This window comes from Sapajus apella, unplaced genomic scaffold (genome assembly GCF_009761245.1).
Source record: "Sapajus apella isolate SASKATOON/1434 unplaced genomic scaffold, GSC_monkey_1.0 scaffold34, whole genome shotgun sequence".
NCBI lineage: Eukaryota > Metazoa > Chordata > Mammalia > Primates > Cebidae > Sapajus > Sapajus apella.
In genome coordinates, this window is record NW_022436974.1 from 12386941 (window position 1) to 12407397 (window position 20457).

General features: G+C 34.6%; 1 protein-coding gene across 1 annotated transcript in view; it reads right to left on the bottom strand.

Annotated features, from left to right (window-relative positions):
* The window catches only part of TYR (tyrosinase), a 102962-nt gene that overhangs the window by 60272 nt on the left and 22233 nt on the right, over positions 1-20457 (bottom strand). Inside the window, exon 3 of the mRNA XM_032295813.1 lies at positions 6862-7009. Coding sequence (XP_032151704.1) covers positions 6862-7009 — 148 coding nt within the window. The remainder of the gene's footprint in view (positions 1-6861; positions 7010-20457) is intronic.

Sequence of the window (20457 nt, forward strand, 5' to 3'; positions counted from 1 at the left end):
GAGGCATTTGAACAGGTAAGAGGTGATATCCCACTGTGGTTTCAATTTATATTAGATAGGTGATTAGTGATATTGAACATTTTTCCTTGTGCCTATAGCCATTTATGTTTTTGTTAAGCAATTTTTTAACTGACAAATAAAAATTATATATATTTATTATGCGTAACATGTTGTTTAAAAATACAGGCATTATTTTATTGTGCTTTGCTTTATTGTGCTTCACAGATACTGCATTTTTTTACAAATCGAAGGTTTCTGACAACCCTGTGTTTGGCAAGTGTATCACTCCCATTTTTCCAACAGGTGCTCACTTTATGTCTGTCATATTTTGGTAATTCTTGTAATATTACAAAGTTTTAAATTATTATTATTATATGTCTTATGCTGATCTGTGATCAGAAATCTTTGATGTGACCATTGTAATTGTTTTGGGACACCATGTACTGTGCCAATACTCAAAAGGCGAATTTAATTGACAAATGCATGTGTTCTAACTGCTCCACTGACCAGTCGTTCCTCTGAGTCTTTCCTTCTTCTTGGGCCTCCCTATTCCCCAAGATATAAAAATATTGAGATTGGGCCACTTAATAACTCTAACATGGCCTCTAACTGTTCAAATGAAAGAAAGAGTTGCATGTCTCTCACTTTAAATAAAAAACTGGGGATGATTGAGCTTAGTGAGGAACGCATGTTGAAAGCTCACATAAGCTGAAAGCTAGGCCCCTTGTGTTAGTCAAGTTGCAATTGCAAAAGAGAAGTTCTTGACGGAAATGTAAAGCGCTACTCCAGTAAACACACACAATATGAAAGAAAAACAGTCTTAATGCTGATAAGAAAACTTTAGTGGTCTGGATAGAATAACAAACCAGCTACAACATTTCCTTAAACTAAAGCCTAATTGAGAGCAAGATCCTGACTCTCTCAATCCTATGGAGGCTGCAGGAGAGGAAGCTGCAGAAAAAGATGTTTGAAGCGGTAGAGGCTGGTTTATGAGATTTAAGAAAAGAGCAGTCTTCATAACATAAAAGTGCTAAGTGAAGCAACGAATGCAATAGAAAGCTGCAGTAAGTTTTCCAGAAGATCTAGATAATAGATGAATGTGGCTGCACTAAACAACAGATTTTCAATGTAGACAAAACAGCCTTTTACTGAAAGAAGATGCCATCTAGAACTTTCACAGCTACTACAGAGAAATTAATGCTCAAAGGATAATAAAGGATTAAGCTCCAAAGGACAGTCTGATACTCTTGCTGGGTGCTAATGTAGCTGGTGACTTTAAGTAGAATCCAATGCTCATTTACCATTCTGAAACTCCCAGGGCCAATAGGAAATACTCGAAATTTACTCTTTGTTTTGTAAATGGACAACAAACCACAACTGTTTACAGTATGATTTACTGAATATTTTAAGCCCACTGTTGAGAACTACTCCTCTGGAAAAATAATTTCATTCCAGATATTACTGTTCATTTATAATGCACCTAGTCACCCCAAAGCTCTGATGGATATGTACTAGAAGATGGATGCTGTTTTCATACCTGCTAACACAATATCTGTATTGTAGCCCATGGATCAGTGAGTAATCTGGACTTTCAAATCTTACTAAGAAGCACATTTTGTAAGGCTATATAGACCATAGATAGTGATTCCTCTGATGGATCTGGGCATAGTAAATTGAAAACATTTTGGCAAAGATTCATCGTTCTAGATGCCATTAAGAATATTTCTGATTAGTGGAAGGAGAATAAAAGATTAATGTTAACAGAAGTTTGGAAGAAGTTGATTCCAATCCTCATGGATGACGTTGACGTGTTCAGCATATCAGTGATGGAGATAACTGCAGATATGATAGATATAGCAAGCGAACTGGAATTACAAGTACAGCCTGAAGATATGACTGAATGGCTACAGTCTCATGATAAAACTTGAACCCATGAGGATTTGATATTTTATGGTTAAGCAAAGAGAGTAGTTTCTTGAGATGGAATCTACTCCTGGTGAAGATACTGTGAATGTTGTGATATTGTAAAAAGTATTTAGTATTTTAGATAAACTTAGTTGATAAAGCAGCAGCAGGCTTTGACAAGACCGAGTCCAATTTTGAAAGAAGTTTTACTGTAGATAAAATGCTCTCAAACAGCGTAGTATGCTACAGAGAAATCTTTTGTGAAAGGAAGTATCAATTGATGCAACAAATTTCATTTTTGTCTTATTTTAAGAAATTGCTGCAGTGACCCCAGCTTTGATCATTCAGCAGCCATCAGCCTCAAGGCAAGACCCTCTGCCAGGAAAAGTTTAACTTGATGAAGGCTCAGATGATTGTTAGCATTTTTTAGCAATAAAGTATTTTTAAATTAAGGTATGCAAATTGCTTTTCAGGCATTATGACATTGTACATTTAATAGTCTACAGTACAGTGTAAACATAATTTTAATTTTTAGTTATTTTTTTCTTTTTCAATTTTTATTTTAGAATTTGGGGACGTGCATGTTAGCTACAAAGGTATATTGCGTGATGCCGAGGTTTGGGTATGAATGAACCCATCATCCAGGTACTGAGCATAGTACACACCTCAGGTAGTTTTTCAGCTTTAATGCCCCTCTTTCTCTCTCCACTCTAGTAGTTTCTAATATCTATTGTTCCCATTTTTATATTCATATGTAGCCACTGTTTACCTACCACTTATAAGAGCAAACATGCAGTGCATGGTTTTCTGTTCCTGTGTTAATTCATTCTGGATTATGGCCTTCAACTATATCCATATTGCTGCAAAGGACATCATTTTGTTCTTTCTTATGCTATCCCATGGTGTAAATGCACCACATTGGCTTTGTCCAGTCCACCATTGATGGGCACCTGGGTTGATTTCATAAACATAAGTTTTATATGCACTGGGAAACCCAAAACTTTGTGTCTCTACTTATTGAGATATTCACTTTATTGTAGTGGCCTGGAACTAAGATCACAGTATTTTGATATGTGCCTGTATACATACATTGTGAATGGCCTATTCAAGCTAATTAACATTGCATTAGTTCACATACTTATTTTTTATTTTTCATGTGCTAAGAACAGTTAAAATCTTTCTTAGCAATTTTCAAGAATACAATATATTGTCATTAACTTTAGTCATTATGCTGTATAATAGCTCTCTTAATTTACTTCTTTTCTTCTTCCTTTTTTTTTTTTTTTTTTTTTTTTTTTTGAGATGGAGTCTCGATCTGTTGCCCAGGCTGGAGTGCAGTGGTGCAATCTTAGCTCACTACAACCTTGGCCTCCCAGGTTCAGGCAATTCTGCTACTTCAGCCTTGCTAATAGCTGGGATTACAGGTACGTACTACCACACCCAGCTAAATTTTTGTATTTTTAGTAGAGATGGGGTTTCACCATGTTGTCCAAGGTGGTCTCAGACTCCTGAGTTCAGGCAATCCACCCACCTTGGCTTCCCAAAGTGCTGGGATTACAGGCATGAGCAATTACCCCCAGCCTACTTCTGATACTTAACTGAAATTTTGTATCATTTGACAAACTTCCCTCCAACCACATGAGATCCATCCCCTGGTAACCATCCTGTACTCTCTAATTCTAGGAATTTGACTTTTCTTTTGACTCTACTATTAAGTGAGACCATGCAGTTTCTGTATTTGTTTTCCTGATTCATTTTATTTCACATACTGAACTCCAGGTTCATTCATGTTGTTACAAATGACAGGATTTTCCTTTTTTTATGGCAGAATAGTGTTCCATTGTGTATATATATCACATTTTGTTTATCCATCCATTGTTATCAATATTTGGGTTGGTTTTGTATCTTGCCTTATAAAATGAATAATGTTGCGATGAACTTGGAAGTTGAGAGATATTTCCCTTTGGGTATATGCCCTGGAGTGGAACTGCTGAATCATGTGGTAGTTCTATTTTTAATTTTTTAAGAAACTTCCATGTTTTTCTGAATGACAATATTAATTTACATTCCCATCAACAGTGAACAATAATTTCCTTTTTTCCATAGTCTAACACTTCTTATCTTTATCTTTTCATTAATAGCTATTCTAAAATGTGTGAGGTAATGTTAATATTATCTCATTGTGGTTTTGATTTGTGTTTCCCTGATGATTAGTGACGTTGAGCATCTTTTCATGTACCCATTGGACATTTGCATATCTTCTTTTGAAAAATGTCTATTCACATCCTTTGCCTATTTTTTAATTAGTTTTTCTAACTATTGAGTTCCTAATATAGTTTGAATATTAACCCCTTATCAGAGGTATGGTTTGCAAATATATTCTCCTATTTTGTAGGTTGTCTGTTTATCACATTAATTTTTTTTTTTTTGGCTGCGTGGAACTTTTTAGTTTGATGTAATCTCATGTGTCTATTTTTGTGTTTGTTGCCTGTGCTTTGGGCTCATATCCAAAAAAAACCATTGCCCAGACCGAAATCTTGGAGCTTTTACCATATGTTTTCTTCTAGCAGTTTCACAATTTCTAATTTTATATTTAAGCCTTTAATCCATTTTGAATTGCTTTTGGATATGGTGTTAGATATGGGTCCAGTTTTATTCTGCTGAATGTGGGTATCCAATTGTCCCAACATGATTAATTGCAGAGACTATTCTTTCCCCATTGTTTTTGGCTTCTTTGTGAAAAGTTAATTGAATGTAAATTATTGGATTTATTTCTGGGCTCTCAATTCTGTTTCATCGGACAATGCATCTGCTTTTATGCTATTACCATGCTGTTATAATTACTACAGTTTTGTAGTATATTTTTGAAATCAGGGAATGTGATGCTTTGTTCTTTTTGCTGATGATTATTTTGGCTATTAGGTTCTTTCATAGTTCCAAATGAATTTGAAGACTGTTTTTCTATTTTTTGTGAAGAATGTCTTGATATTTTGATAGGATTGCGTTGAATTTGTAGATTTCTTTGGGTAGCATAGTAATTTTAACGATATTAATTCTTCTAATCTATGAATATAGGATATTTATTTTTGTGGTCTACAGTTATTTTTATCAATATTTTATAGTTTTCCATGTATATGTCTTTCATTTTCTTGGGTAAATTTACTCCTAAGTATTTTATTTTTGATGCTGTTGTACATGGGGTTGGTTTCTTAGTTTCTTTTTCAGATAGTTTATGGTAAGCATATGGAAACAATACTAATTTTTTATGTTGGATTAGTATCTTGCAAGTTTACTTAATTTATCAGTTTTAACAGTTTTCCAGTGAATTCTCAGGCTTTTCTGTGTATAAGGTCAGATCATCAGTAAACAGACACAATATCCTCTTTCTTTCATATTTTCATACCTTTTTATTTTTATTGCTTAATTGAAAATTGGGTAGAACTTTTAGTATTATATTGAATGGAAGTCGCTAGGGTGGTCATACTTAAATATTTAGAGTTCACTGGGTGGTTCTAGAGATTACAAATGGCAAAAATTTACACGAAAAATGATATGAAAAGACATCTTAAAAGGCGTTCAGTTTATCTTTTCTGGTAACATTTTATTGTAGCACTATGCTTTTCTCTCTTATATATGGGTATAGGAGGTTGTGATGTTGGTATTGATACCAACATTTTGATGTTCATATACATTTTTATACACTGATTTCTAAATAAAACAACATACTTAATTCTCATTATTTAAGAGTTCTCATGAGGCCAATAAAAATCTGCCTAATGATTTTCCTGGATAACGGTCACTTTCTTATTTGATATTCTATCCGTGTTCCTGTGGACATGAGTGAAGTGAAGATGTTGGTAAATTAAGTAAAATCCTTAATTGTCAGTTTCACTTTCCTTATCTTTAAAACAGGAAACATAAGTCCTCTTGTTTTTACTTAAGAGGATGATAGTATTATCTTAATGGCAGGTATAAATCTGCTTTATTCATTAGCTGTTGTGAGGAAATTATTGCAAAGGGGACAAAGAAAACTCCACAGCATTTGTCAGTCATGATTTGATGCTTTATTATCTCCTTCCTTCTTGAAAGATTTCTAGAGTAGACAGCTGACCTTCCTCTGAGTACTTTCTTTTCTGCTATCATCACCTACAATTAAGTCTAAAACCTAATATGTCTAAGACATTACACATGTAATGGAAGAGGGTTAATAAGGGGAATAAAAGCTCCAAGAGAATTAAATCACATTAAATGGGACAGTTGGGCCATAGTGCACTCTGTCTGGAGAATTAATCATATGCTGCTCCTGCCAGTGGAAGAGATCAGTGTGTACTTATATTAGTGTCTTAGATTAGAAAAGAGAAGAAATAATACAATTTCCAGAAGGAAAAATATATTGATGACTGATGGAGTAGGTTAGTGACAGCCCCACATGGCCTTAAGTTCCTGTATCAGTTCTGTGTGTCCCTCCCCCTGCTTTTTCATTCTTTGATCTTAATCATTTTCTCCTGAAGCCTTTAGAAGGTGCCCTTGGGTACTAGAGCCACAAAGACTATCTGAAATCAAGCTCCTGGGAGTTCTACAGCCCCTAGCTCAGGGTAACGGGAATACAAAAACCCATCTCTTTTTTTCTTAAGGTAGGACAAACTAGGGTATACTTTACACTCTACCAAGATTTAGTGGAGTCTGGGATTTCAACTTTGTGCCCTAATTTGGCTTTTCTCCCTTTTGTACTCTGCCTAACCTGCCTTCTTATCAATTTATCTTTATAAATACTTTCTTTATTATACATTTGCATGCAAATACTTAGCCTAAGGTCTGTTTTGGGTACAACCTGATCATAGACAATAGACTACTATAACTTCTTAGCTTTTATTTAATAACTTAAGTCACATTTGATAGGTACCTTCTACATATAAATCCAATAAGCACATAGTTTATAAAGAAATATTAACCAACCTGTCAACAAATGCATGGTGAAGAAGGAAGATGGGATCATTGGCAGATCCCTGTACCTGGGACATCGTTCCATTCATATAGATGTGCAGGGCGTTGTGCATGCTGCTTTGAGAGGCATCTGCTAGCCCAGTAAGTGGACTAGCAAATCCTGTTCATTAAAAAAAAAAAAGGTAATGTTTACTTTAATGACTGAAAACCATAGTGAGTATCCCATTTGATTTATAACCATAATTTAAAGCCCAATTCAAAATATAAAATCGAAAATAAAATTTATTTCATATTGAGACTCTTTACATTCTGGATAACCAGGGTGTATTCAATAAATATTTGTGGAATCAAATGGCTTAAATATAGGTACAATGGACACTTAACCAGATAAAAGAGGCTGAGCCAGTTTGTGCTCCCTCCTGTTCCTTCTGCCTATAATTTCTGTTTCAATATGAACAAGTCATAAGAACATTTTATAATAACCAGCAGTCACTTTCACTTCAGTCTGTAACAACACTCAGAGCAGATCTTTTCAGCCTGTTATGTGTCCCCTTGCTTTCCATTTCTGGAGAATAATTTTGGTTTCTGCTTCCACAGAAAGCATAAAATTTGTGACTTTTTACATTTTAATTCGTCTTTCACAGGAACATCTTTGCTATAAGTTCATAATGTGTTTTATTTTATAAAACATTCATTTCAAAAATAATTAGAACTCCAATAAATGTTTCCATGTATTGCATCAGCAACAGTAATAATGGGAATATTTTAATAAGAGCTATTATTTTCTAAATGTTGAGTATGCTGTTTATTGTGACATATGTTCTCTAACCTTTACAGCAATTCTGTTGATTAGAAATTATTAGCCCCATTGTAAAGAAAACTGAGATTCAGAGAAGTTCTGAGTTTACCAAGCTACCCAGATAGAGTTGGGATTTTAATCCACACCAGTTAGACACTAAAATATGAGCTCTTGGAATTTTGTGTTCTCTCTCATATGCCCATGAAGAAGTGGAAGATTAAGATAGCTTTTTAGTGCCCACTCAGGCAAAACTGAGAGTTAGGATCAGAACAAGAAGTTTGAATAACAAAACTGAATTGTAAGCAGGAACCAAGTTGAGGGAACATGACGAAGGACGTATTATTGAATTTCAGAATTTAGAAATGTCAAGCAAGCAGAAATTACGAATAAGATTATAATGTAAATCAGAGTTATAACAGAAGCAGTGAAGTTCTAGCTTTATTTCATACAGGTAGAAGCATTTTATTAGCAACATCTTCATTATTAAAGGTGCAGTTCTTAATTCTTGCCTCACATGCCTTGTGCTCTCCCGCTATTGTGGCTTATAGTGCTTCTGCCCCTTCAGGTAGTGATTTTTTTTTTCCCTTCCTTTACCTCCTTTTGAATTTATTTTATTTACTCTTGGAGACCATACCAATCCCTGACCCCTCTGGAAGATTAGCCTAAAAATATGCATGCCCCTTTCTTTTACACAGTTTTGTCTATGACCACTTCTGTGAATATACATACATGACACTTGATCTGTGTAGAGATTTTTCTAAATCTTGACATAATTTTATGTGGCATTTAGAAGGATCTGACAAATTAAGTACCTACATTATTATAGAGATGGAAAAAAGGGCTTAGAGGGGGCAAAGAACCTGTCTAAGGTAAAATAACAAATTGGAGGCTAAGTTTAAAGCAGATGTCTGTTTTATTATAAAACGTATGCTCCTAAATACATTGGTTTACTTCCTTTGCTATGTAGCAATAAATCACATCACTGAAGACAATGTTCTACATAGAAGGTGTCTTCAAGATTTTATCTTTGAGTAGCATAAGTGAGAAACTTAAAACCACTTTTTATGTATACTTTCACACTTTTTAAAGTAGGTCCCAAACTGATTTTTTATTATTTAAAACAATTTTTTAAGTTTTTTATTTTTCATTGATTTATAATAGTTGTACATATCTTTGGGATACATGTCATATTTTGATACCTATAATGTATAAGATGTAATGATCAAGTCAGAGTAACTGGAATATCAATCACCTCAAAACATTTGTCTTTTCTTTGTGTTGGGAATCTTACAAATCTTCTCTTCTAGCTATTTAAAAATATACAACAGAATTAACTCTTGTTATACTATCAAATTTTTTAAATCATAAATAATTTCAGGGGATATAATTCAAGAATATTGCAAATAGTGTCAATTTAAGAACGAAGATATTAGTTTCAAAAAAAATGTATGCTACTGAATTATTTGATACCATCATCCATACCAAAAACAACTTAAATTCTTCTTTGATAGTCTGTAACTTTCTGGAGTTACCTTTTGATACTTGAACTTGCATTTGTATACTGTTTTGCTACACAATCATATCTAGATGTTATATAGGTCATGCTTAAAATATTTTAAAAATATTGGTGAGGATTAAGGAGATGTTCGTCTAAAAATAAAAAATTTTAGTTAGATAGGAGGAGTAAGCTCAGGAGATCTATCATACAACATGGTGATTATAGTTAATAACAATGTATGGTACACTTGAAAAATTGCTGACAGAGTAGCTTTTAAATGTTCTTACCACCCAAATAAATACGTGAGGCAACAGATATTTTAAGTAGGTTGGTTTAGACATTCCCCAATGTATACATACATCAAAGTATCATGTGACACACCAAAAATATATAGAATTATTATTTGTAAAATTTAAAAGGGAAAAAGAATAATTAGCCTACCAAACTTCTCTGTAACAAAAATAGGTATATAAATCCTATTCTAAAGGTCAAAAATAAATAATTGCCAGGAAACCTTGTTCTTATAAATAACTAGATAAAGGTAAAGAAATTTTTATACAAATTTTACTTACTTTTTTGAACTCATTTGAGCTAGATATGCTAATAAAGGTACAATCCAGCAAAAAAAAAATATTTTTTTACAATTTGATCCATCAACTGACAACCAAGAATTATTTGATAAAAGCAATTTTGCAAATGATGAATTTATTTATAAACAACTCAACATGTAAGAAGTTTGTTGCCTAGTAATTAAAGTTATGTGTGTTGGCAACACTAGTACCAATAGTTTGAATCTCCCACTTGTTTAACACCTGAAAGTTTTTCCCATTCTGGGAGCAGACTGTACTGAGAATGAATTCAGGACAGGGGGAAGACAGGCTCTTCTCCTGAAACTTTGTAGAAAGGAGATTTTGAAAGGAGAGTTGGTGAAGGAGAATCTTCAGGAGTCTTCTCAATCAGATTTATTTTGAAAAGTGTACTTGGAAGGATGGGCTAAAAGTAAATTTTCTTAAAAATCTCTGCACCATGTATCCCATATAAAGTCTTTGTGAACCTGCAGTAGTGTATCTATACCACTTTGAAGATATTGCTGTAGAAAAGACTTTTAGAACTGAGTAGAACTTGGCTTAAATTCTATGTTACTTACTGGAAGTATGATCCTTGTCAAATTATTTATATTTTTTGAACTTCAGTGGTAAGAGAGGAAGTAAATAATGTCCACTTATCAGTTAGTGGCAAGAATTAATCTTGATAGCAGGCATAAAAGCATCTAGTATAGATCTGGTGCTAAATGAATAATTCCTGAGTAGTAACTATCATTTCTATAATCATGTTGCATGTGATAAATGGGTGCTGCTAACCAAGAACATGGTGTACTCCCAATGTGAAAGTGTCTCTTTTGCTCCAACTCCACACCATTAGGTACCACCCTGGCATCAAGCATCTCCTCCTTGCTAAAGTGCATTGTTCTGTAGAAACATGCCTGCTGCCTGCCCTCATCCAATATCAGGTGCTCTTAGGTGTCCTAGGAATTAGAATGGACTACCATTTTAAGAGCATTTTCAGCAAGGCTAGTGTTTCATTACTCACTACTATGCTGACCTGACAGATGTTGCATCTAGAAAAGCTTCCAATATTATTAAGGAAACAACAGCTGAAGGAAAAGCACATGGAGTTTGTCAGAATGCATTGTGATACGTGTTTAGAAATAATGGAAAGGCCCAGGTTGAGCCAAGATTCTTTGTGATACGACCAGATTGTTAATATCAACAGTTGTAAACAGTTGTATTATAGTAACAATTTTAAATAATCTATGTATATATTGTCTCTTCAAATAGACTAGAAACACCTCAGAATTAGAGATCAAATTGTTTGCTTTGATTTTCAATAATCAAAATCAGAGCCTTGGACATCCTCATATATAAAAGAAAAACAAATATAAAATATTTCTCAATCTTTCACTTATATATCCTACAGAGATTGCAAATAGGAGAGATAAATTTCCATAAAACCTACAAGGAAAGTTTAGAGAGCTCTACTCTGGCACCTGTCAAATGACAAAACATGGAAAATGTTATGAATGACAAATAATATAAAAATGTGAACAAATTGTTTTCTATTTTACCTTTTCACAAAGTTCATTTTTTTGACTGGTGAAGTCAAGTTGAAAAAAAATAGAAATAATTTCTTCAACATCGGTAGCTTCTCTGGCTGAGATTTTACTGTTTTGCAAGAATAAGTCAAAGAGGAAATTCTAGGAACCCCAAAATAATGCTCATATACACCTGCCTTTTCAAATATCTTTAATGTAAATAATCTAATTTGAATTGCCGGGCTACTTCTGATATGAATATTATCATTATCTTAATTTTACAAATGTGAAAACTACAGTTTATAGAAGTTAAATAACACATAAATTAAAACTAGTAATTGGAGAATCCATGAATTGAATAATTGATTTCAATAGCTGTGCTCCTTTTTATATATGACAGTTGGGTGGTGTCTGTACTAACTTACTCTTGACAATTTCTTTGCACTATACCCCTGCAATAAATTGTAGACTTGTCATTTTTAGCTACCAAATTACTGCAAGGTCCAGAATGTGTTATTACCTCAACCTTGTCCAGGAATTCTTCATGAAAAGAAATTTTAATAAACCAATGGGGACCCTGTTAGTCACAGATGCCAAAACAGCTCAGTGTTCTTTGTGAAGGGCAGTAACAGCTCCCCAAATTATGTTATGCCATAACATTTGCAAGCTACATTTCTATTGGAAACTAATAAACTCGTTGTCAGTTGATAGAAAAAATAGAGTGTTTTTTTCTTTTTTTTTTTTGAGAGGGAGTCTTGCTTTGTCACCCAGACTGGAGTACAGTGGTTCGATCTCGGCTCACTGCAACCTCCACCTCGCGGGTTCAAGTGATTCTTCTGCCTCAGCCTCCCGAGTAGCTGGGATTACACGTGCGCACCAGCATGCCCAGCTAATTTTTGTATTTTCAGTAGAGACAGGAATTCCTCCTCTTGGCCAGGCTGGTCTCAAACTCCTGACCTCAGGTGATCTGTCCACCCTGGACTCCCAAAGTGCTGGGATTACAGGTGTGAGCCACCATGCCCAGCCCCCTGACAATAGAAAATTTCAACTAATTGATTATTTTTGCTTCTTTTCTTCCCTAATACAACTCTGAAAAGTTTTTGTTTGTTATTAATATTGATGCTTATCTCTCATACTTGGAGATTCAGATGTAACTGGTTTAGAATGGGACTCAGGCACCTGGAATTTGAAAAACACCTGGGTTGTTCTAATGTGTGACCCAGTGTTGCACTAAACTGAATTAAGCTAAATTGTCTCCATTCTCTAAACCAGAGCTCATGCTTCAAAATCTTTACCTCTAAATATATTATTTCCTTGAGGTGAAATTTTTACCTTCTATATTCTGACAGCCCAAAAACCCTTCTGCCTTTAAAATCCTACACTATAAACTTATACCTTAACATATTTTCTTACTGGTAACTGTTCCATGTTCCTTTGAAAATTATGATTTAAGAAATTGAGCATCTACTATATAACAGGCACTGGCTAGCCATTGGCACATACATCACCTCATATACTTCTGTATCTTTCTTTTTAGGAAGATAAATTACAGATGTTGCACTTCAATCATACCTGTTAAGAGTTTGAAATGTGAAAAGGTGTGTAGTTAAATAATCAGAAGAACAGAGCACATTTAATTTATTAAGTTTGATTTTAAGTGCTTTTTACACCTATCTTAACATTTCATGGTGTTTCAGAGATCGAATTGGAGAAAAGAAAGTAAAAAGAAGATAGAAAATGTACACTAGTGCATCTGAAGACTTTTTAAAAAGTGACTTTAGACCCACTGACTTACATTCCTCCAGTTTACTCTCCTGTTGTGCAACTTAATTGAGGAATTAAGTCCACAGCTTCAAAAGGTTACATAAATGGTTTTAGGTGGCTGTAGTTGATGTCTGAGTACTTTGAAAAGACTTGTAATTTAAACTACTTACAGAAGAAATACAGAATTGCAGATCAAAAAATATTTTTGGATGTAAGCAAGTCCCTAGATACATGAGAAGCATTAACTTTCAAGCAACTTCCAGTTTTCTCAAATAAAATGCTAAATCTACAGCCATAAAAGTAATTACTTAGCATTTATTAGAAAATACTTTTGACTCAAGAAATTTCTTTGATTATGAGGAATAGAGTAACAAAGCATATGCAGGCCTGCATGAATATTTCATACTATATAAATACAGCATAGCTCAGGTCACAAAAACTCCACATATTTTGTGGTTTTCAAAAATGTGGTCCCAAAGTCAGCAGCATCACCTGTAAATTTGTTACAAAGAAAAATACTCTAGTCCTAGTAGTGAATCACTGAACAGAAAGTCAGATGGGGACCCATGATGTGTATTAGCCAGTTCTCCAGGTGTTTCTAATGCATACAAATGTTTCAAAACAGTTTCTCCCATTCTTTTATTGTTTGCGCAAATACAATGACGAATCACAATGAGTCATAAGTCATCTCTCTAAATTCAATAAACTTTTTTGTGTGGTTAAGGATGTTTATTATTTTAAGTTGGGTTTCTCCACTTGTTAAACTCCGTGTTTCTGTTTCTCTTCCTTACTTAACTGCCTTTCTACAACAAAGATTGCTATTACTACACCTGTACCCATGTGGTAGGTGCTAGGCTGTTTCCTTAGGTTTTTACAGAACTTCATCTTCATAGTAACTCTGTTTTTGTTGTTGTTTGTTTTTGAGATGAAATTTCACTCTTGTTGCCCAGGCTGGAGTGCAGTGGCACAGTATTTGCCTCCCAGGTTCAAGTGATTCTCCTGCCTCAGCCTCCCAAGTAGCTAGGATTACAGGCGCGCACCACCATGCCCAGCTATCTTTATAGTAGCTCTGTAGAGAAGCTATTATTTAACCAACTTTCAGGTGATGAAACTAAGGCTCAAAGAGGATAGGCGGTTTATCTAGGGTCATTCAGTAGTGATATAGTTTAGTTATGTGTCCTCGCCAAATGTCATGTTGAAATGTAATCCCCACTTTTAGAGGCGGGGCCTGGTGGGAGGTGATTTGATCATGGGGGAGATTTCTCATGAAAAATTTAGTATCATCCCTTTGGCGCTGTTCTCACGATAGTGAGTGAGTTCTCACGAGATCTGATGATTTAAAAATGTGTGGCACCTGCACCTCCTCCTACTCTTCACTCCGGCTCTTGCTCTGGCTGTGTGATAGACGTGCTCTCTCTTTGCCTTCCGCCATAATCCTAAGTTTCGGCCTCCCCAGAAGACAGGCAGATGCCAGCAATATGCTTCCTGCACTGCCTACAGAACTGTGAGTGAATAAAACCCTTTTCTTTATAAATGACCCAGTCCCAGTCTCAGGTACTCAGGCGTTTCTTTTTCCTTCTTTTTGTTTTTTTTTCCTCTTTTTTGTTTTGAGACAGAGTTTTGCTCTGGTTGCCCAGCCTGGAGTGCAATGGCGTGTTGGCTCACTGCAACCTCCTCCTCTTGGGTTTAAACGATTCTACTGCTTCAGCCTCCCGAGTAGCTGGGATCACAGGGATGCCCACCACTCCTGGCTAATTTTGTATTTTTAATAGGGACGAGGTTTCTACATGTTGGTCAGGCTGGTCTCAAACTCCATACCTCAGGTGATCCGCCTCCCAAAATGCTGGGATTATAGGCGTGAGCCACGGCGCCAGGCCTCAGGTATTTCTTTATAGCAATGTAAAAATGGCCTAATACAAGTAGATAAGTGGCAGAGTCAGAATTTTGGCCAATTACCTGCCAAACTTCCAAGCTTTGCTCTTAATTATTCTGTTACAGTCTTTCAGTTAATGTAAAGCCATTATTTGCAATGAAATCTAAAATATAAAATAGATGTTCTGTTCCAGTCATGATCATCCTTTCATTTCCCTTAATTCTTGTCATGTCCATTGGAATAAAAAGCTGAAACCCAGCTTTTCCATAATGTACTGTCTTGGGATAGCAAAGGCTCTATCATGCTGGTTCTAGCTCTCTGAATGAGAACTGTATCAGTTTCCTATCACAGGACTCCAGGGCATATAGTCACCCGGATCAGTCAGACTCCTATCTTAAATATCAGAGAAGGTAAGAATTTTTTATAGTGTCACCAAGATATTGTATAAGACCCAGTGCCCACATACTAATGGCTATTTTTTATTCTTATCAAATTTAATTTTTTACTGGGTTGTAAGAATTTGCAGAAGGATGTAATTTCATCCCAAAGGTTGCTTTTAAAAGTTATTCTATCAGGCTGGGCGCAGTGGCTCATGCCTGTAATCCCAGCACTTTGGGAGGGTGACTCACTTGAGGTCAGGAGTTCAGAACTAGCCTGGCCAACATGGTGTCTCTATTACAAATACAAAAATTAGCTGGCGCATGCCTGTAGCCCCAGCTATTTGGGGAGGCAGAATCGTTTGAACCTGGGAGACAGAGGTAACAGGGAGCCAAGTTTGCACCACTGCACTCCAGCCTGGGCAATAAAGTGAGACTCTGCTCTTTGGATATGTTTAATTTAAGACTAAATATTTTGCTGAAACGACTTTTATCCAGTTTAAGTCTCAAGTACTAGTCTACTGTATTGTTTAGAATTTGGTTTCTATATAGGGCTCGAAAATTACAGTGTGTGCATCAGCATGCAAGACAGTAACTTTTAGGAACTTTCACAGTTGTGGTAAAAGGATGGTTCTAAGTAATTTACATATATTGACTCACGTAATCTTCACAACATAATATGAGGAAGGTATTGTGCTTATCATCACTTTGTGAGGGACCTCAAGCAAGGGCAGGTTAAACTTATCAAAGCTCATCTAACTAGTAAGTGTTAGTACTGGAATTTAAACCTAGGTAGTCTGATTCTTAACTACTTCTCTTTAGCTGCATTTAAAACTTGGCTTTTTTATTGGAACACTTGAAGACATGACCTCCCTTGCTGATGATCCAAGTTTTCTACCTGTCAGCCCTGTGACATCAAGTTAGATAAATTCTCAGTTTCCTCATTTATAAAATGTGCATAATGATAAATATGGTATAAAGCTTTTAAGAGAAATAATTAAGATAATGGATGTAAAAGGTTTTTAGACGAGTAGGATTGTGGTGATGTTAACAGTTGTTATTAATTACAGAGGCTCTGGTAATTTGTAAAGTTATTTTGTAAAGATATAGGAAAGAATTTGTCAATTTTCCTTCTTTTTTACTGAAACTATTCCAATTCATTCTTGGTGATGTCAGATCATCAATGAAAGTTTCTCTGACAAGAAATATTTGGTTAGGTTTCTTCATTTAATGACACTTATATTTGTCTCTTTTAATCATTTATTTTCTTTTGATTATAATTACTTTTTCACAATCTAGTTCTTAATTCTATAAGTTTCAAGAGAGAAGAATCTGTCATTAGTTATTCCTAGTATATTGCAAAGTATCTGTACACAGAAGATACTCTATAAATGTTTTTAATAAATAGGCATATATTTCTTTCTGAAATGTAGCATTAGTTGCTGGAATTTTAAAATCAAATAAGCTAACTTTTTTTTTTTGAATATTCCCATACTGTTTAAGGTTTATGTCTTTGAGCAAGATTGACGATGGCTTTGAATCTAGCCCTTAGGTTTTTATGTTATAAGCTTTTCTCTCAATAGTCTCCTGATGGAATAATTAAGTGAATATAGAGAAAGCCCTGAACAACCCACACAAGAAATAGTTTTGGTGCTGTTCAGGATGGAGGAGATAACAGTAGATATTACCATAGAAGAGACAGATGACTCTAAAAAAGTCATTAATAGAAATAATTATTCACCCATAAAACATGGAATAAATTTTTGGGAAATACCCTGGGGAAAGAAGAATGTATAATGATGATGGAAAACAGAATAGCATGACCTTTTTCTAGGTGGTAGAAAGTAGATAATTTGTAATAGCCAATTAGATCAAGTTTGGAAAACACAATGAACTATTTACTATAAAGACTGCCTCATTTTGATAGCTCAGCAGTGCTTACTTCTGTGAGATTTTCATGCTGTCCCTCAACTTTCTGAATACTAGATGGTTGTATCTGGACCTCATTCTGTTGAGTGCCCTCAGGATGCATCCAATCCCCTGTAGACCATCTCAACAGCCACCAGAGAGAAGCAAGGTGACTAGTGTTCCACTGCAGAAAACACCTTTTACTTATGCCCACCAAAAATACACTGTGTGTGTGTGTGCGCTCTTCATATTGATAAGTTTTAACTTATAAACAGTCAGAAATAATTATGTGTGTGCATACATAGAGTCTGATCATAGATAACATTATTATGAAAGTCAGTATGGCTGACTGGAGGCCATGAACATCCCCACTTCCACTCCCATACCTGCCAAACCAAAACCTTTAGAGAGAAAACCTGATAATTTACATTGTTAGCCACCATCTTCTTTGGATTGAGCAAATGTGCCTTTAGATAACAACTTTGTTTGACACTTCATCCTGAAAATGCAGAATTATATTTGTAATTAATAAGGTCTTCCCAGATTCCCTTATTTTTAAAAAGAAATCATTCTACAATCACAGTGTTTTATTAATCAGCAAAATGTGGCCAACAGACCCCTTGAAGTCACTGAAACTATTCCAGAGGAATTGCAATGTCAGAAGTATTTTCCTAATAATACTATGATATGATTTGCCTTTTTCTGTGTTCACATTTGCACTGATGGTGCAAAAGCAATGTTGGGTAAATCTTTTGGTGTCTTAGCACAAATCAAGGTAGTGTAAGCAACTGTACTGTAATTATCGTATTCTTTACCAGACATTGACTTGCAGTAAAAATGAATGAAGGAATGCTAGTTTCACTTAATGTCCTTAATGATGCAATACAGTCTTTTAAACCAATCTTTTTTTACATGCCTTAATTTTCTGTTTGACAGAATGGAACATAAATATGCACTATTTATGCTGCATTCTGAAATAGGTTCATCTAGGAAAAAAACATTTGTGCCATTATTTGTGTCAGAGCTGAAATAATCATGTTTCCCACAGGAAATCATTTTCACTTCAACGTAGAATTGAGAGATAAACTGGCTATTTAGACAGGCATTTGACAGGCTTCTTAAGTGAACAAAGCAAGCCTGTCACTTAAAAAAAAAAACTAATGATACTTTTTTTTTTTTTTTGGCCAGTGATACAATTTGAATTTTCAAGCAAAATATAAAATTATGAAAAATTGATTCCATCACTGTGAGCCTGACAAAGTCTTCGTACTTAAGGATATGCTGATGAGATTGGTGGTGATATTAATAATGTGATTTTGAATATTGTATAATGAGGTATTTTAACATTTGGAAGATTGCATAACTCAGTATTTTGCAAATGACCAAGGCATGATATTATAAATTCACTAATAGGTAAAATACTCATTCATGATGCTAGACAGATTAATGGACTTTAACGTGGCAAGGACAAAAAGTTCATTGACATGATTTCAGATTTGACAGTGTAATTAAACTCCGAGGAAAGAGTTTAATTGTGAAGTCTTAGTATAGAAAAAGAAAGGATCCACAATTATCTAAAAATGTTTTTAAAAATACTTTTTTCTATTCTGATTACATAGTTGTGTGAGGTAGATTCTTACCAAGTTCTTCAACCAAACTATATAATATATTGAATGTAGAAGTAGTCATAAAATCCAGATGTAGCCTATTTGTAAATATAAAAACAGTTTCACTCCACTTACTATTTCTGAAATTATTATTAAAATTATGTTATTTATACTATCATGTAACAAATTTATTTTTTAAATAAATTAATACAAAGATGCAAAATCTTTTTGTTTTTTTACAAATGAGAAGTGCTTATAAATATAACCCACATAAACAAAAGCTGGGAGAGATTTTTCATATTTTTAAGAGTTGTAAATGGATCTTGAAACCAAAATACTACCAATCATTAGTGTGGAAGATTATAAAGCAGTCCTATGTATGCATCAGATGTTGCTAATTTGTCTTTGATACCCTGAAGTTAGGCCAGGTGTGGTGGTTCACGCCTGTAATCCCAGCACTTTGGGAGGCTAAAGTGGTGGATCTCTTGAGGTCAGGATTTCGAGACCAGCCTAGACAACATGGAGAAATCCCATCTCTACTAAAAATACAAAAAAATTAGTAAGGCATGGTGACACACACCTGTAGTCCCAGCCACTTGGGAGGCTGAGGCTTCAGAATCCTTTGAATCCGGGAGGTGGAGGTTTCAGTGAGCCAAGATTGCACCATTATGCTCCAGCCTGGGTTACAGAATGAGAATCCAGATGTCTTTTAACTCATATTTGTTTAATTAATAAATGCATAAAAAAGAATTATACATTTTCTTTGCAATATGTATTGCTAGTGTGTAGTGATATTTTTCCCAACACTTATACCAAGGAAATGAGGTGTCTATATGTCTTAATGCCTGACCCTTTACTTCGAAAAGGTATATTATTATTTTGCTCCATAAAGATCTCCCTGGACCCTCAATTGAAGTTTTGGAAAATGAGATTATTCCTTTGTAAATAGCCATTTTCTGTATCAGATCAAATCATAAAAATTTAAACGAAAGCTCTTTAACATGGATAAATACACATCATGAAGACTGATAACCTATGCTAAAATATAAGAAAAGTTGAGAAGACTATTGAAGTTTACAGAGAAGGCAGGAGGAGAAAAAGGGAAACATTTTTTGTGTATGTAATAGGAGCTAGATGTACATAAATTTTCATAAATACCCAAACATGTAATTGAACAAATTTTACAAATGAGAAAGTAGATGCTCAGAATTTTAGAACTGATACTGAAATCCAGTTCTGCATGTCTTCAGTATCAGTGTTTTCATTGACCTCAAAGGGCTCTGCACTAATCTGACAAGTTTCTGTCTTTTTCCAGTGAAGCTTCCGAAGATGGCACTTGACATAACATAATACCTGCACCTTTTAATTCAGAGCAAAGATGACACAAAGCTTACATAAATTCACTTTAGTTTCTCAATATTCATATTTGATAAGAACAACAAATTGCATGCCAGTAGAACTAGAGGAGTGGAAGAGGGAAGAGGTAGAAGAATCATTTTAAAATGTATAAATATGTGAGGATGAATGCTTATTGTTTTTTACAGAGAGAACACCAGTGATGATATTATTGCACTTACTGCTAAAATGTTACTGTGTATCAAGCAATAATACCCTCAATGTTTAATCTAAGTCCTCTCTGAAAGAAATAGAAAACAGTGACTTTGTACTACTCAGATGTTTCAACAGTGTC